The sequence below is a fragment of the Seriola lalandi genome, unplaced genomic scaffold, assembly GCF_002814215.2.
Source record: "Seriola lalandi dorsalis isolate HSWRI2012SDOR001 ecotype SW California unplaced genomic scaffold, Sedor1 jcf7180002054441, whole genome shotgun sequence".
Lineage (NCBI taxonomy): Eukaryota > Metazoa > Chordata > Actinopteri > Carangiformes > Carangidae > Seriola > Seriola lalandi.
In genome coordinates, this window is record NW_019524994.1 from 123,351 (window position 1) to 141,166 (window position 17,816).

Sequence of the window (17,816 nt, forward strand, 5' to 3'; positions counted from 1 at the left end):
AAGTTAATAAAAGTCCACAAAACATAAAAATATATGCATGTATAATTAAGGAACTGGGATTTTGTTTTATAGCTGTCACTTTTTTTTTTCTCCTTTTTTTTCAATCTGAGAGCACTAATCACCCTCTCTGTCAAATCAAGCCTCCTTTCTCCTGACTGAATCCCAAGCATTCATCAAACTGCACACCTCCTCCTCCCTCTTCCTCCTCCACCTCTTTGCTTGGAAAAATAATGCTATCAACAGGCCAGGGAGGGCTCATCCAATGAAAAAGTGGGAGTGCCGCACCCTGTGAATCGATTGGCTGCCCTGGCACTAAGCAGACTGGAGAGAGCCTCCAGCTCAGGGATTAGAGGTGGGTCTTTATGTGCATGCTGAATTGTGTTGCTTCAGTCCAGAAGGCCTTGTAGTGTTCTTACCTTACCCGGGAGCAATCCAGACAGATCAGCAGTGACTCCAGATTAACCCATTTTTTGACTGAACCTCAGATGATATAGGCCTGTTTACGTCTGTCCTTCCACAATGGTTGTTCCTGAATCTCAGGACAAAATGTACTACCCTTCTGATGACCTGCAGAGGGATGCTCATGTGCCTGATTTTAACTCTTATCTGGCACTGTACAGGAAGTCTCTTGAGAATCCAGAAGGTAGGTCAAACACGTCTGTATTTTTAGTGCAGTACTTGCAGTGTTTGCTTGCATTTCCTCTACTCTGAGCCTCTTTGTATGCAGTATCTCTCAGTGTTTATCTGCCCTGTCTGCAGCCTGTAACACTGCTATAACTTTATTTCAGCTTTCTGGAAAGAGGTTGCTGATGAGTTCTTTTGGAAGAAGCCACCAACAGGGCCAATGCTGCAGTACAACTTTGATGTGACAAAAGGGAACATATATGTCAAATGCATGGAAGGGGCTAAAACCAACATATGCTATAATGTCCTGGACAGGCATGTGAGGGAGAGGAACCTCGGTGAAAAGGTTGCCTATTACTGGTAAGCGACAACGCGTGCCCTGAGTGAATGATGGCTTTAATGGGAAATACGGCCTGGAGTTATGTCAAGTATTCCAGGCAATAACAACTGCTGTGTCCCCAGTTGCAACTTCAGTGCACCAAAACAAACCACAGTCACTGCAACACAATGTCAGTGTTTCAGTCTCTCTGCTGCCAGAATAAAAAAAGAGAGCATTTAACAGGATTTGTTGTGAAATTTTTCCAGAATTCATGTTTTGGGTCCAACACATTTGACATTCTAGGAATACAGCAGATTTAAGACTCCTGCAAAACTCATCAAGCAAATTTATGGTGTTTTGTTATAATACAAAACCTGCTTCTACCTGAATCTTGACAGAGTCTTACAATAATAAAAGTCCAATAAGAGTCTCATAGATTGTTTACATAATAAGACTATCTACAGTTTGTTAGCACATAGATTTCATAACTGTTCTCTTTCCAGCCTCTGACTTCTGTACTTTTTAAACGAATCTCACATCTTCAACAATCCACCGTAAAGGCTCTACTTAATGTCTTTTAACTTTATGTTATGGCACATAGTGCATTTGTTTTGTCAACTGAAGAATCTTAGCAAACAAGACATAGTTGTTCTGCAAGCTCAGCAGTAATAGGGGTTCAATGGAACCAGGCACAGTACAGACTCACTGGAACCAGGCACAGTATAGACTCACCCACATGTCTTGATGTTTGCACTACATCAAAGCACTTATGTAATATATCTGCTCAAGTGTTTGCCATGCCTGTTTCAGCAGCACATAATGTGAGGAGGATATAGCGTGTCAGCTGAGTTGATACTGTATTTATATGAAAGTGACCAGATAGTTTGGTTTGACCTGTTTAACACTTATATGACTGCAGCGCACATGTTGTCCTAATAGCATCTAGAAAACTAAAATGGTACAACATTGTGAAAAATAAGAGACCAAGACTTTATCTTAAAAGTCAAACTGTATAATCTTTTACTGGCTTTTACTTGCTACTGCATCTAACACTGGCTGTTACTGGCAGAGTCAACTTTATAACACAAGCTAATACTATGAGATCAATAGATGTTTGTATTTCAAAAAAGATGTGAAATTACCATCCACAAATAAAAACTATTTAACCCCAAGGGGCTTCTTGAGGAAATTAATTGTTTTTACGCTGTGTTGTGACTAAAGCATAAAATTTAAGGGATTATGCTGATTTGCCAAATCAAACAACCAAATAAAAGGCATCAACATAAAAGTAATCCCTTTCACATAGCTAATTGTTACTTTTGTTTTAAATGATCATCACTGCTTTAACATTGGAGATGATAATTATATCTGGTTTAATGTACAAGGCATTTCATGGTCACTTTAAAGCTATGATATATAGCTTACTATAAAGACTATAAAGCCTATAAAGTGTTAGTAACAAATGGTTTTAATATCAAATATGCCTAACAAAATGTTCTTTTTCAGTGGGTGAGATAATATAGCAAAAAGAGAAACATCATGCATTAGGGTATTTAATATAAATCGAAAAAACAGGTAGTGCAGCCATTTATCAGCTGATGAGTTTTTTAATTAAGTTTTCCCTTTTAGGCAAGAAAAGGTTAAGCAACAGCAATGGATGTATACAGAAGATATAAGAGCATTACATAATTCATTTAGATTAAAACAGCAGAATAAGTGACATAAAATGAATTATATAAAAGAAAAACAAAGAAGAAATCAAGTAAATGAAATAGCATAGATAGTAAAAAAAAACTAAACAGAACAAAGTCTAATTAAAGCAACGATGAACATACATTACATCTCCAGCTTTGATTCATCTTAAATTAGTCATGTCTTAGATATTCTGGAGTTTGTTCATGATAGGGACACTATATTAGGAAACACTCCTCTGGGTCATATTTGAGGGTGGGAAAAAACGACTGACATGCTCGTATGGATTGGAGGATTTGTTGGCAGCACAGCAGTTAAAAGCAGCTTCTCTATTTTTGGATGTAATGGCACATGGCCTCAAAACAATTTAGTGATTCTTCTTGGTCTTTGTTAGATCTTAAGCAGCAGCATTCTGAACTCAAAGAGTTTTTTTTAGACAGACCAGAGGAAATCCTATTACAGAAGTCCAACCTACTTGAGAAAAGGCTTGGATTAAGTTTCCTAAATCTTGTTTGTATGTGAATTCTGTAATTCCTGCTAAATTTTAAGGTGGCAACAGGTTACTTTGTTATTGTCCCAACGTGGCTGTTAATACTTAGGTAGAATTTCATGGCTAAACCAAGATTTATCACTTGGATTTTAGTTTTCAGCGACAGAGAATAATGATGAGCACTGATTTTCAAAACTATAAACACAATTTTTTTCTTATTTAAATGTTGGTTAATTTGCTCAATGCATTTATTCAGGGACCATACACATTTATTGATAGACATATGTAAATTTGGGTGTTATCAGCAAAATTATAGTAAAAAAGTTATTAGCAGTTGAATAAAAGAAGTCCAAGGACTGACCCCTGGGGAATTCCGCAGGTAATTTGAGTTTGCCAGTGCATACAAAGTCTGAGGTAATCCTTAAACCAGGTCAGATCAGATCAGGTCAGTTTTTTATGAGGACTGTAATTTTGTCATTTAACATTTGAATAAATATGATTTAAAACCTTGATAAAAACAGTCTTGCTGATGTGGTGGGACCAAATCAAGATGGAAATTAGTTTAATCAGAGTAATCATTTATTTCACCATTCCCTGGCTTGTGATAAGGTTGATGCCAGGTTGTTGCAGTGTTTTGGCTTCAGTCTCACACGAGAAGCTTGCTACCATGCTGTCTGCCGCCCTGTGAAACCTTGTTCCACATAGTCCTGACAAACATCCAAACCCAATATAGACACAGGAACAAGTTATCTCCGCAATGAACTCAACAACTACATGATGTTTGAATAGGTACTGTTGGATGAAGCAGTGTATGTGGAGGTATAAAAAAAGCAACACATACAGACAGAGGTTCATGCAACCTGACACAGGTTTTACATTACAGTGACAGATTTTGTGTGTTTCTCCTCTTGTATTTTGTCTTCCCAGGGAGGGAAATTCACCTGACCACCACATGACCATCACTTATGGCCAGCTGTTGAGCCAGGTGTGCCGCTGTGCTAATGTCCTAAAGCAAATGGGTGAGAACCTGAAGGCTTCTTTAACTACTAATGAGATGAGTTGAAGATGAGTTGCGTAAAACAAAGTTAGAAGACAATGAAAAAAATAACACATTCTCAAACCATTTCAGCAGTGAAGAACACCTCTTTGACCTTGACAAAACATTGAAATAGCATCATCATTAATTATTTATTTACATTTCAGTGAATATCTTGAAAATATACAGTAGATCCAATATATTAACTATTAAATAGAACTGAGTAAAAGTATCATCTAAAATCAACATTTCCTGTGAAATGACATGGTATTAGCATTGTTCTTTGGCCCATAGCCAGCATACCACAAGCCACCAGATATGGCTCTGTACAGTGTGTCCAATGTACTTGTTGCATATCGAACATACCGAACAGTATCTGGGCCACAACTCAACATGCCAAAACTCAGCCTAAAACTGTCCTTTTGTCCTTGACCCAGGTGTGAAAAAGGGAGACAGGGTGTCTATCTACCTTCCCATGATCCCAGAGCTGGTCTACACTATGCTGGCCTGTGCCAGGATAGGTGCTGTTCACTCTATTGTGGTAAGTGGTTTGATGAAGCACCCATTTCACTGACTTTACAGAATTTATCATTTTCATTTTTTTCTGCATTTTTATTTCATTCATTTGTTAGATACTTTTGTACAATTAGTGCATTCAATCTTGATGAGAACAAGAGCTGGATGTTATCAAAAACTAGAAGTGCATCCTACTCAAAAAAATAACTAAAAGTTTGTTCACAGTGCGACAGTATCATAGTATAGTATATCGGCAGATCATGTAGGCAATCTAAATCCAGTTCAAATTAAGTCAATCAACAGGTTTGTTAGCCATGTTTGTTGCTCTGACCCCTTTCCCTGGGAAAACATCTGCTGAAACTGAAACTTGTTTCTGTTAGTCCAGACTACTCTGGCCCTGCAGTTATCAGCTGTCATCTGTGTGAACACAGCAGCACCTGCCCTCAATATATGGGTCAGACATTTACTGGCTGTATCCAGCTTTGGGAAGTCATCAGAGTCAGTGCAGTTTTGCAAGAAAGCCAGCACTAATTTAGCAATTCAACCTTACCCATCTATGCAAAGGCTGTTAGCCTTGTTAAAAATATCTCCAGGCTGCTCCGAGGTGGGTTAATTTTATAGCTTGCTAAGGCCTGTTTTTGGCAGACTTGAGTGTGAGCGACCTTGTCTCTGCTTGGTCATAGTTGTATATTTTCCACTCTATGTTTTTATCATAATTGATATGAACATCACTTAGCAACATAACAATCGCCGGGATAGCACCGGCTTTTTAGATTCTCATGTAACTGTATTAATCATAAATTAGCTTGGCATAAAATTCAGTCACTAATAGCCAAACAGGACTGCCAGAGCCACTCATGCAGTGACATTTTGCTGAGTCCAGAGTCCTCAGTGACCTGATTCATAGTGCTGTCATGAACACTGAAACTTTACACTCTGTGAACTATTAACCTCGGACAGAACACAAGTGTCTGGCAGGAGATGCAGCAAATGACAATCATATAAAAGAGCAATTATAAATGTCTGGTTCATTATGTAATATTAAGCAAAGTGACCCTTCCACACAAGGTGATGAGAGGGAGCAGCAGCCCATATAGCCTCAAGTAACCACTAAGAAATAATGGTAAAGCTATAATATATCATAACCGTAGTAGGCTACAAGCAGAGTGTTCATGTATTGTTTCAAGGTGGTTAGCCCTGTTGCTAACTTTGTAGCTACACCAGATAAAAAGCCTAAATTTGCTATTTTGGTTGCATTACATATTTTAAGGTTAGAAAAATATTAACTAGGCTACATAGTCAGTGACTTATGAATCCTTACACTGAACTGAATAGTGATAATGACCATTTCTAGATCAACAGTTAAGCTAGCTGGTTAGCTAAACCTGGTTAAGGGAGGCACAAACAGCTGCTAGTTAAACTGTGAGTCTGCACAGCTTCCCTGTGCAATGATGGATTATTATCAACAATACAATGGTATTCACCTTTGGTTTTACCTGAAAATAGATGAATAAAGTGGTTTAGATAATGCAGCTAAACCGTTGACATGTTTAAGTTTTTCTTTCTTGCCCCGATGGACTTTGTGTGTGTTTCCAGATCACAATTACTTGGATGAGTACAATGTTGTAATTAGTAATACACAGGGATGGATTATGACACAAAGGGCCCCTGGTCACAGTAAAAGGCCCCCCACACTCCTACATGAGAGCAACACACTCAGACTGAAAGAGACACAAAATGACTACCACCCACACAGCCTATGTTTGTAGAGGTTTTGTGTATTTTTGCAGCGTGTCATGTAGGTGTTTTGTGTCTCTTCCTGGTCATTTTGGGTTTGTTTGCAGTCTCTTTGCTTGTCTGGGTAGTTGTCTGGCATCTCTTTATGGTCATATCGTGTCTCTATGTTTGTTTTGTGTCTCTTTCTGGTCGTTTTATGCCTCTTTGCAGTTGTTTTGTGTCTCTTTTGGTTATTTGAGGTCTCTTTGTAGATGTTTTACAACTCTTTCTTGTCATTTTAAATGTCTTGTAGATGTTTTCTGTCTTTTTTTGGTTATTTTATCATTTTGCAGTCATTTTGCTTAATTGAATGTCTCTTTGTGGTTGCAATTCAAATGATAGATAAAACTATGAAAATAAAACCCAAGCTGTGATGAACCAGTATTACTCTCAATGCCATAAGTCCCACTACACCTCCTTCTTTCAGCTCTTCCTCTCTCTCTGTCTTTTCTTTGCACGTTTAGTTTGCAGGTTTCTCCTCTGAGTCTCTGTGTGAGAGGATTATGGATGCGCAGAGCAGCGTCCTGGTGACAGCAGGTAGGTCCAGCCTAACCTTTGACCAGACTGTTTGGAGACACAGCAGCACCAGGATGTGATGTTTCGTAACGCTCAGGGGCTGTAAAGATGATGTTGAAGTTGTAAAGTGATTCAGTGTTTAAACATCTTCTCCCTGCTGGTTGATACACATCATCAACTATTCATCATCTGTCGCTCCCTCTCCCTCTGTCCTTTTGTGCTATACAGATGGTGTTTACAGAGGGGAGAAGCTGATCAACCTGAAACAGATTGCGGACGAGGCTATGGAGAAATGCAGGGAAAAGTAGGTCCTACTTACAAGGCCAACAGTTTCCCACTTCTCAGCAACCACCCTTGTTTACACTAGTTGCTGCTGGTAATGGGACTCAACCCCCAGCGTATGAGTCACTGGACACATAAACACCCACACCACAAAGCCCTATCAGCTGTTATCAGGTACATTGAGGAAACATACCGCCTGGTTTCCACAGTACAGGGTTGCCGGGCAACATCGAGCACTCAGATTCTCCAGGGAAGCCCAAGCTGCTTGTTTCCCATGGCAACATGAGCTTGGGAGGGATGAGAGTTGGGAAACAAAGCATGCTGGGAATGGGTATGACTGAATGCAGGCATGTTTAGTGGTATCATTTCAACATAAATAAATATTTGTTTTTACCTTACCTCACTTTTCTATGTTTTACCTTATAAACCTTATGTGAAAAAATGAAACTTCAATTTAAATTTGTGACTCAAAGTTTCTTACTCTTACTTTACTGGCTGTAAATGTAAGTTACATGTCATATCTGAGACACCACAGCATACTCTTACCATCTTCTGTGTTACACCACAATTTGATGAAAACATTTTCTATAAATGAAATAAAACCCTCAATGAAAAAATAATAAAATAATAGTTTGGTACCATGTGAGAACCAACACATGCCCCAAGGGTGCACATGATCCAGAAATTTCTTAAATTCTTGGAAAGTGGGACAACACAAGCACTCCGCAGCCATGACATGATGTTTGATGCCTTTTACTGACTCTCACATATGTTTTATTTCCTTACAGAGCATCATCTAGCATCACTAAATGCCTTGTCATAAAGCACCCTGCCTTAAGGACAAAAAGTGGAGCTGCGTGCAACAAACTACAGGTAAATAAAAACAAAAAAACTACCAAACTAGCACCTAATAGTTTGGTTTACAGCTGTATACTATGTATAGAACATTTAACCTGTCTGAATTAAAATGACTAATTTTGATGATATAATTAAATGAAAAACTTTTGTTAAAAGACAATTTTTTTTTTACTTTAGAAGTGTTTTGAGTTTTCCATGCCACATTAAAATCAAATCACAACACAGAAAAGCAGATAGCTGCTGCAGTACTACAGGTCTGAAGTAGGATCTGGGTCTTCTTTAGGGCTGCTACTGTACATTCATTTGTGTCATACACCTTATGATGAAACGTTATACCTTTTATCTCCCACTTTTTACTCACAAGGAAAAACAACCTACATTTGAGCTTTTTGGTATTTAAGATCTTTCAGTTGAAGGCGTCTATAAGCCCTCAACCACAGACTGTATATAAAAAGTCCTCAACCCTCAAAGCATCATATAATCCATCATCCGAGGCTAAAACAAAAACAAATATAACCCAAAAACATGGTCTCTTCAAATGTTGGATTCAGAATATGCCTCCAAGGGGCACAGTAAATTACAGTCAGTGACACTGACATGGTGTGTAGCTGCCTGTGCCTCTGGCACATGATGTGAGCAGATGTAATGAGTGGTTTCATGCGTTGGATTCGTTCCCTGTTGCTCTGGTGCGTTCAGACCCCCTGGGACTCAGAGTGCGATGTGTGGTGGGATGAGGCGATGAGAGACTCTCCTGAAGAGTGTGAACCCGAGTGGCTGGATGCAGAGGACCCACTGTTTATCCTCTACACCAGCGGCTCCACGGGCAAACCCAAGGTAAGACACAGCTGCAGGTAGAAACTCGCTTTAGAGCAGAAACACACAATTTTTCTGGCTTATAAAAATTACATGCTGTTCAGTTTCTGCATGCAAATTCTCCCTGAAACCACGTCTTTACAAAAAATCACAGCATCTATTTTCTACTCTGATAAGCCTGTAATGATGTTAAGCATGCTGGCTTTTACATAATCTGCTGTCTTTAGAGAGAATTCATGGTTTTCTAATGCTAAGAGACATAAATACAATCCTAGAAAGTTATCTGTCTTCCAAAAACACCACATCTGCATCTATGTTTTGTATATTAGTGTGAATTATATGTTATTATTACAAAAAACAAAGCACTGAGAGCATCAAATAATATGAAATCATTTCTCTGTCTTTACCTCACACAGATACACGTGCACATACGTTCACTGTACACACACTTACCCTAAGTGTTCACCTTCAAATTTTATGTTTTACTTCATGGGGACTTAACCAATGGGTCTCCAGTCCCCACAGTGTGACTGTGTAAACACACACACACCTGCATGCATGTCCCCTCTTGAGAGCCCCCTTAGTTTTGCTCTCTGCTGTCTTTGTGTTGACCAAATATCTCCTCATTCATGTTCCTGTCCTTGTGTACGGTACAGGGTGTTCTCCATACTGTTGCCGGGTATCTGCTCTACACGTCGCTGACCTTCAAGTATGTTTTTGATCATCACCATGACGACGTGTACTGGTGCACAGCTGACATCGGCTGGATCACCGGCCACTCCTACATCACCTATGGCCCCCTTGCAAATGGCGCTACAGGTGTTCTGGTGAGTGGGAAAGAGAACTTTGTTTCTTTTATTTGATTAAAAACCACCACAATGCCACCCAGTATCTCCCATCTTAGAGACACGTCTGTATGTTTTTTCCCAGTTTGAAGGTATTCCTGTTCATCCTCATGTGGGCCGGTTCTGGGAGATTATTGAGAAGTACAAAGTGACCAAGTTCTACACGGCTCCCACAGCCATCCGCCTGCTGATGAAGTACGGACGAGAACCGCTGCAGAAGTAAGCGCCGGCATCTGCTGAAATCACAGCAGTTCAGAAAAGTCCTTAATTTTTTAGAGGTTTTTTTTCCAAAAGCTACAGAAGGAGTCTGACTTTCAAAGCACAGCTTCACCTGAGAGCTGTCTCTAGTGTATTTTTGCATCTGGGTTTCCCAGCTTTCATATGGAAATTTTCACCTTAGATTTTCAAAGACCACACTCCTTATGTAACGCTTTTGCTCAGCAGCGAAGAAACCAAATTGTAAGAGTGATGGTGTGACTGGAACCGTGTGAACATGCATTTCTTATGGTGAATTTGCAAGAATTCTTAAACTTAGAATAGGCTTATCTGTCAAAAACAGACGCAGGAACTCACTCCAAAGTGTCACTTGTAACTCAGAGGTAGAGACCGTCTGAACCTCATCTTGTAAGCTTCACAGTGGAAATAGAGGACATTATCCCTTGACTGACAGTGTTTCAGAGTCTGAGTTTACATCCGCTCGTCAGTATAACACTAGAACTTGGCAAAAAAAGTTAGCTTAGCATAAAACTGGAAACAGGGGAAACAGCTAGCCTGGTATTTTTGAAGAAGGCATATGCAGTGTTAAGTAGTGAGCTTTAGAGGTGGATTTTGTCACCTTTGGACCCTGATATGCTGTTTCCCCCTCATTCCAGTCTTTATGCTAAGCTAAGCGAATCACTTCATGGCTGCAGCTGAATATTTACTGTAAAGTCATGACAGTGGCATCAGTCTTCAAGTTCATATCTAACTCTTAACAAGAAAATGAAAAAGCAGTTTCCCAAAATGTCAAGCTTTAATCTGAAACAACAACAGAAGACGTGACATATCACCTGTGGAGGAGTGACAGTAAATGTGTAAAGCCGTCTTTCCTGGCTGCATCAATCTGCACTGATGAATCTTGTCACTTGCCTCTGACAGGTACGACCTCTCCAGCCTGAGGATTCTGGGTACGGTGGGTGAGCCGATCAACCGAGAGGCGTGGCAGTGGTATCATGAGGTAGTCGGTCAGGGCAGATGTCCCGTGGTCGACACTTTCTGGCAGACAGAGACGGTAATGAACACACACTTCAGATGGCTGTACATATGGCTGCGTTAGGGTTGTCCCCACAGTACAAAAAGGTATCATTGTGCTTTTATTGACCTCCAATATACATAGTTTCATTACTTCCCCAGATACTTTGCACATTTGGTAATAAGATCAATGTGACTTCAGAAGAGTCCGTATCAGTTACTATAATGTACGTCTTTATGTCTCTGTAGGGAGGTCATGTTTTGACGCCTCTGCCTGCTGCCACGCCGCTGAAACCCGGCTCTGCTGTAAGTGGAAACATCTCCTTCAACGCTGTTTACCTCCCACTCTCTAAAATATATGTTACTTTTAAACATAACCCATAATAGTCATGCTGGAAAGGAAGGGTTTCAGCTCGAATCTGTAGGAGATGCAACATTTCTTCATTTCCATGAGAGGAGTATGATTCAGGTTGTGATCTGGAGCAAACGTTGCATGAAATCCACGCCTCCTATTTCAGACCTTTCCTTTCTTCGGAGTGGAGCCGACCATCCTCAACGAGCACGGAGAGGAACTGGAAGGTGAAGCTGAGGGTTATCTGGTAAGTTTCAACTCTTTGTTGTATATTTATACTTGTAAGGGGCATTGCATGCAGCAGCTGACCACCCCGGATCAACAGATACACATCACATAAGAAAGAAAGATAAATACTGTATCTTTGATATACACTTAATACACATTAATAGATAATGTTCACTTCATTTTGTTGTCTAAACAGATTCAAACATCTTTTCTTTCTGTCTTTATTTTGTTTTATTTTGTTTTGTCTTTATCTTGGTGACTTTTATTAGCCACGTTTTTGTTTGAAGCATTTTGAAACCAGTCTCATTGTTGTATTCAGTTTAATACTAGTAAGTGGGATTGCACTAGTTGTTTTAATAATTCTTACCTTCTTCATTTATTAATTTCACTCTGTTCCTTACTTATTTTATTGTGGTGGATTTGATCAGATTTCTTTGTCAGTACTTATTTACATAATTTAGCTGAATGAAATGTCAAATTAATTGCAGTCCTGAATGGGTTTAATCATGATATGTGCCATGTAAAGCATTTTGTAGCTTTGTCTTGAGAGGTGCTGTATAAATAAAGTTCATTGTTAGCTTTATTGTTATTAATGGTAGCAGTAGCAGCAGTTCTTTCATGGTTTGTGTGTATTCTGTGTGTGTTGTTGCAGGTATTTAGGAGGCCCTGGCCTGGAATAATGCGCACTTTGTACAGAAATCATGAACGCTTTGAAAACACCTACTTCAAGAAATTCCCAGGCTTTTATGTGACTGGTGATGGTAAGACATTATCTTTCTCCCTTGAATTGGAGACCAGAAAAATAAAGTTCACCCTCTTATCATGCAGATTGTATATCACTCTGGTGTCCAAGCACCATAAATGTGCATCTTGATCTCTCACTAAAATACTAAAGAGCCTCTTAAAGGAGAGCAAAGTGCTATAAAAACTCTTCTGGGGGTTATGCAAGTTGTTTTCTCCTCTCTCAGGCTGCAGGCGGGATAAAGATGGCTATTACTGGATCACAGGGAGAATAGACGACATGCTGAATGTGTCAGGTACGTACTATGCGATGTTACTGTCTGATAATGCAGCGGATTCGCAAAACCTTCAAAAAGGTTATTACAAGACAAAACTGAGTTATTTTTACTCTGTTATATAATATTACAACTGGCAGCCTTTTGAGAACATTTTTCATTTTATTCTCCTGAAACCCTTTGTCGAATTCCTCTCTTATATTTCCATGAGTTATCACTGATAAAACTGTTGACTTGATGTGTTTTCGTTGTCCTCCAGGACACCTGATGAGCACAGCAGAGGTGGAGGCGTCTCTGACGGAGCACCCGGCCGTTGCAGAGGCTGCAGTGGTGAGCCGGCCTCACAAGGTGAAGGGCGAGTGTCTCTACTGCTTCGTCACCCTCAAAGACAGCAGGGAGTTTAACCACGCAATGGTGGAGGAGCTCAAGAGACTGGGTGAGACACAGGGGTGTTGTTATGTGAGGGTTAAAGGAAAAATCCACTCAAAATGATGCTATTTCTGGATTTAAAAGGGCCCATATTGTGTGAGATTTTGTATAAAGTGAGTCTTTCTTGATTATAAAGCAGGTCTAGGTTCTATATTAATACTGTGAAAGTATCAAAGCCTCAGTCCACAGAGAAATACACACAGCCTGTATTCACAAACTGAGCCTTAAAATTAACCATCTGGACTTCTGTAACTTTGTGATGTCACCACAAAGCAGACACTCTCAGCCATGCCCCAAGCCCCGCCCACCTGTACCCACCACACAACCTTGCAGGATTTCGTTTCTCGGAGTGTAAACCTGAAATATGCTATATTTTTATTGATCACTCAGAAAACAGGCAGCCAATCAGAAGGAGGCTCAGAGCCTTATGAAGAAAACCTTTCTTGAAATAGTACAGAAACAAATAAAAGAGCAAACAGCAAGAAAAGCGAGAAAAAAATACAGAAGTAAAGAAAAGTAAAGAAGAAAAGTAAAGAAAAGGGAGAAAACCCACAATGGTCCAGGCTGGATTCTGCATGGCACTGATTCCTTTTCTCTATCTTTTTATCAGTGAGAGAGAAAATCGGTCCCATCGCCACACCAGACTTCATTCAAAATGCCCCAGCGCTCCCAAAAACTCGCTCAGGTAAATAGTTCAACACCTCCTGAAACCGACATCTACTCCTCCTCTTCTACTCTCCTCCTCATCTGCCTCCTCTTCTTCTCACTCTCATCCATTCAGGGAAGATCATGAGGCGAATCCTCCGGCAGATCGCCCGCAACGAGAAGGAACTGGGCGACCTTTCCACTCTGGCCGACCCAAAGGTGGTGGAGGTGCTGTTCAGCCAGAGATGTGAAGCTGCAGCCTGAACAAACACCTCCATCTCTTTCCCTCTTGTAACTATGCAACGGTACAGATGAAGACAAACTTCTGGGTTCTGGATCAGCATCTCAGTATTTGTGCGCACCCTTTGGGACTGAATGAAGGAGCTGGGATCAGAAAACGATACTGCTAACAGTGAACTGTTGTTTTATGTGGAGAAAAAAAAAGTCAAATCAGAGGTGGTTTTATGTAGACGTTCTGGTACGGGGCCGTTTGGGCCAAAATATCAAACACAGAATTACTATCTTTTATATTTTCTTAACAATCTTTTTATGTCTGATATCATTGGAGGGGGAAGTGAATCCTTCTTCTTAGTTTAAATAGTAAAGTCAGCTTTGCACAGCTTTGATTTTGTCTGACGACTGATGTATATTTTCAATCTGTGACACATTTCTATGACCTGAAAATAAAAGTGTTTAATCTGTTTTGTTGCCTTTTGTCCTTTTACCTTGACGCAGAGCAGCTGTTGGACGCCCTCATGTGGCAGGAATCGTCCTCTGCTGCTGCTATCTGATGGTCTCACTGTTTACTGTATAAAAGCCTTTTTCTTTTTTTTCTTACTCTCCTGCAGCGGCTTTCCGCCTTTTGTCGTCTAATGATGCACAGAGCACAAACACACGGCTTTGATGATGTGATCAGTGCAGCAGGGAGCAGCAATTATCGGAGACAGAAGAGAAAAGCGGGTTGTTTTATCTTAAGTGCGCTGGATTCTTTTGAAATTACAAGCGCCAGTGATCTTGAAAAGGAGAAAAAAAAAGCAACAATAATCTGATTTTTTTTTTACGAGATTACATTACAGCACGTAATAAAAGTAGCTCAGGGGGACGGCTCCCTTATCACACCGTTAATGTTGGGTCATGTGAAGTCAGTGGGCTTTCTTTGTTTGTTTCCACCTCTCTGTCTGTCTCCTCTACACCACTCCATGTCACAGGCATGCAGCAGCGGTGTGTGTGTGTGTGTGTGTGTGTGTGTGTGTGTGTGTGTGTGTGTGTGTGTCTGTGTTTGTGTCTGTGTTTGTGTGTGTGTGTGTGTGTGTGTGCGCGTGTGTAGGTGGGGAGGATAAGGAGAAAAGAGGCCAGAAACACAGCGATGGGCAGTGTTACATCATCACCCCCAGCAGCAGAGGAGTGGTTACCATGACAACCTCTTCATTCCCCCACCACCAGCACCCAACCCTCCATCTCTTCTTCCTCCTCCTCCTCCTCCTCCTCCTCCTCTGGTCACAACAGCAGTCTGCAAATGTTTTGTAACATGACAACACTGACCATGAAAAAAAATGTTTAAGCTACAAAATGTATTCGTATCTGAAGACCCCTAAAAGTTTTTTTTAAAATGAAACAATCTGAAAAGGCAAAATCAACACCCCTTAAGTTAATAACATCAACAAATGCTAACTTGAGTCAGGAGCTATCAAACCTGGAGTCCAATTGGAGGTGTAGGTTAGAGCTTCTTTAACTTATAAAAACAATTTGAGTTTGCTCAAAATGTTCACAAGAAGAATCACCTGATGTGAACCAAGCTTCACAAAAAGAGATCTCAGAGGACTTAGGATCAAGAATTGTTGATTTGCATAGAGCCAAAAGGGTTACAGAGTGATTTCAAAGAGTTTATATCTTCATCAGTCCACAGTCAGACGTACTGCTCTATCGTAAAGTAGGATAGAGACAACTTACTCTCCCTAGAAGTGGGCGACCAGCTAAGACTCCAAAGGCACAACACAGATGCTCGATGAGGTAAAAAAGATGCCACGAGTAACATTTAAAGGCTTAAAAGAATCACAGGAGCGGGCTGCTTTGCTGCCTCTGGGTGTGGCCTCGGGGTGATAATGTCAGGGTGGCTGTCCACCTGCTGTAGAAGCTGGGTGATGCAGCATGAAAATGACCTGTTCTACAGAATGACTTCAAACAAAGAAAATCCACCTGCTGGAGTGACCCAGCCAAAGACCAGACCCTGCAGAGAATCGATCACACCAGACTAAGAGTATCTCCGAGCTGACACACTTCTATAAAGGAAGAATGGTCCAAAATCCCTCCTGAACTTTGTGCAGGTCTGATATTCTGCTACTGGAGGAGCTTGTTTGAGGATATTGTACCAAAGGAGGCTGTTACATTACATTACATTTACTCATTTGGCAGACACTTTTATCCAAAGTGACTTACAAGTGAGGGATAATAAAGCTTCAGTGCAGGAGGAGACCTTGGTGTAAGTAGTAAGTACTACATCTATTCAATAAGTACACTGAACAGTTATAGTTATTAAATCCAAGGGTTCACTCACTGTCTCCACCAGCACTGTGAATGTTTAATGGGAGTGTTCAGTAAAGATATGAAAGAATAACAGTTTGTGTGTTGTAAGCTTACAAGCACATTGTGTTAATGACCCATATTTTTACAACTGTATAGTAAAATTGATCCATATTAGCTCAACCTTTACCCAGCGATATTTCGTGTGTGACAAGTAAATGTTCTGTTTTAAGTTGTCACTATAATGTTGCATAAATGTTGGGAATCACTGGTGTAAAATTTACTTTTCTGTCTCACACACACACACACACACACACACACACACACACACACACACACACACACACACACAGGTATTACAATGATTAAGATTTTTGAAAACTGATTGATGTTTTAGATTAAAGCTCCAATATTCAATGCCAGAAAGCACAAGATTTATAATGTGTTTTGCTTCTGATATTTAGTCTTAAAAAGATCTGAATCAGTGTTTTTACATGCAAAATGAGATATCATTGTAATGTAACTGCAACTATGAATATGACCACTATCAAGTACTATACAAACCAAACACTAAGATCATAACCATTATGTGATAATATCTTAGCATCCCTTTACATTCAGGGCAGATGAGGCCTGAAATCGGTAGAAAATACATTAAATATGGAATCCAACAAATAATAATATCGGCATCACATCCATCCTTATCAAAAAGGGAACATCACAGTTACCAGACAGCAATTTATTGATTTTTTTACAATCAAATATCTTCCACAGATATCAGTCTGACACACACAGCGGTTTTGTGTTGGTAACTGAATTAAGGAGATTGAATTTCACAAACTCTGACTTTAAAGCATCGGTGGATGGAAGATGGAGCTGATCACTGCTGACGGAGCAGTCTGACAAAGTGACACTCAGCTGGATATCGGCCGGCAGCAGCGGATCAGACTCCAAACAACAGACACTGAATTATTAATAAACTGCTCGAGCGTTATAAAAACTAATAACACACAAATCATCATGGGGATTTTTTGTTTTTAAATTCTAAAATGTAGAACCAACGCATTTACTTAATCATCCATTGTTTTAACCCTTACCACAGAGATTTCCATCAGCTAGCCTATGTTTATTTATTTATTTATTTAATGTTTACTCTTCATTTGATAATCTAATATCCCTATTCTATGAATTTTCTGCCTTCTTTTTTATTGTTTTTTAAATAACTTTGGATGAGGAAACATCTGTGTGTGTAGTCTTATTTGTGTCTTTGACTTGAGAGCTTTAGTCTTGAGTGTGTGTTTGGCCTTGTGCATGTCACTATCATCATAAAGGCAGACTATCCATGTTTTCATTCGTTTGTGGATGCTGCAATCAGTTTTAATTTTGTATCTTCTCATGAAATATGACCTTTCTGAGAAAAAGAGAGTGAAATGAATAAAAAATACACCTCTCAGTTTAGAGCAAAACATTTCAGATGCCCCACAGAATACAAATTCCTGAACTTTGTATGTATAATATTGAAACATTTCTTTACCTTACTGTGAAAAGCATGAATAGCAGAGATGTAGTCACAGAGGTCTTTAACAAGTATCATTTCTGCCAAGGTACACTGAATATTTCACAGCAATG

The 17,816-nt window shown here is 39.8% G+C and overlaps 1 protein-coding gene across 1 annotated transcript; it reads left to right on the forward strand.

The window, feature by feature from the left end:
- Window positions 1–123: 123 nt before the first annotated feature.
- acss2l (acyl-CoA synthetase short chain family member 2 like) lies at window positions 124–14,368 on the forward strand. Its single transcript, XM_023410926.2, has 18 exons — window positions 124–643; window positions 789–984; window positions 4,053–4,144; window positions 4,599–4,702; window positions 6,918–6,990; window positions 7,198–7,273; window positions 8,040–8,124; window positions 8,806–8,943; window positions 9,579–9,749; window positions 9,853–9,986; window positions 10,905–11,037; window positions 11,247–11,303; window positions 11,516–11,596; window positions 12,230–12,338; window positions 12,546–12,614; window positions 12,853–13,029; window positions 13,633–13,707; window positions 13,804–14,368. The coding sequence occupies exons 1-18, from the start codon at window positions 520–522 to the stop codon at window positions 13,929–13,931; spliced, it is 2,022 nt and encodes a 673-aa protein (XP_023266694.1). The 5' UTR covers window positions 124–519; the 3' UTR covers window positions 13,932–14,368.
- The last annotated feature ends 3,448 nt before the right edge of the window (window positions 14,369–17,816 follow it).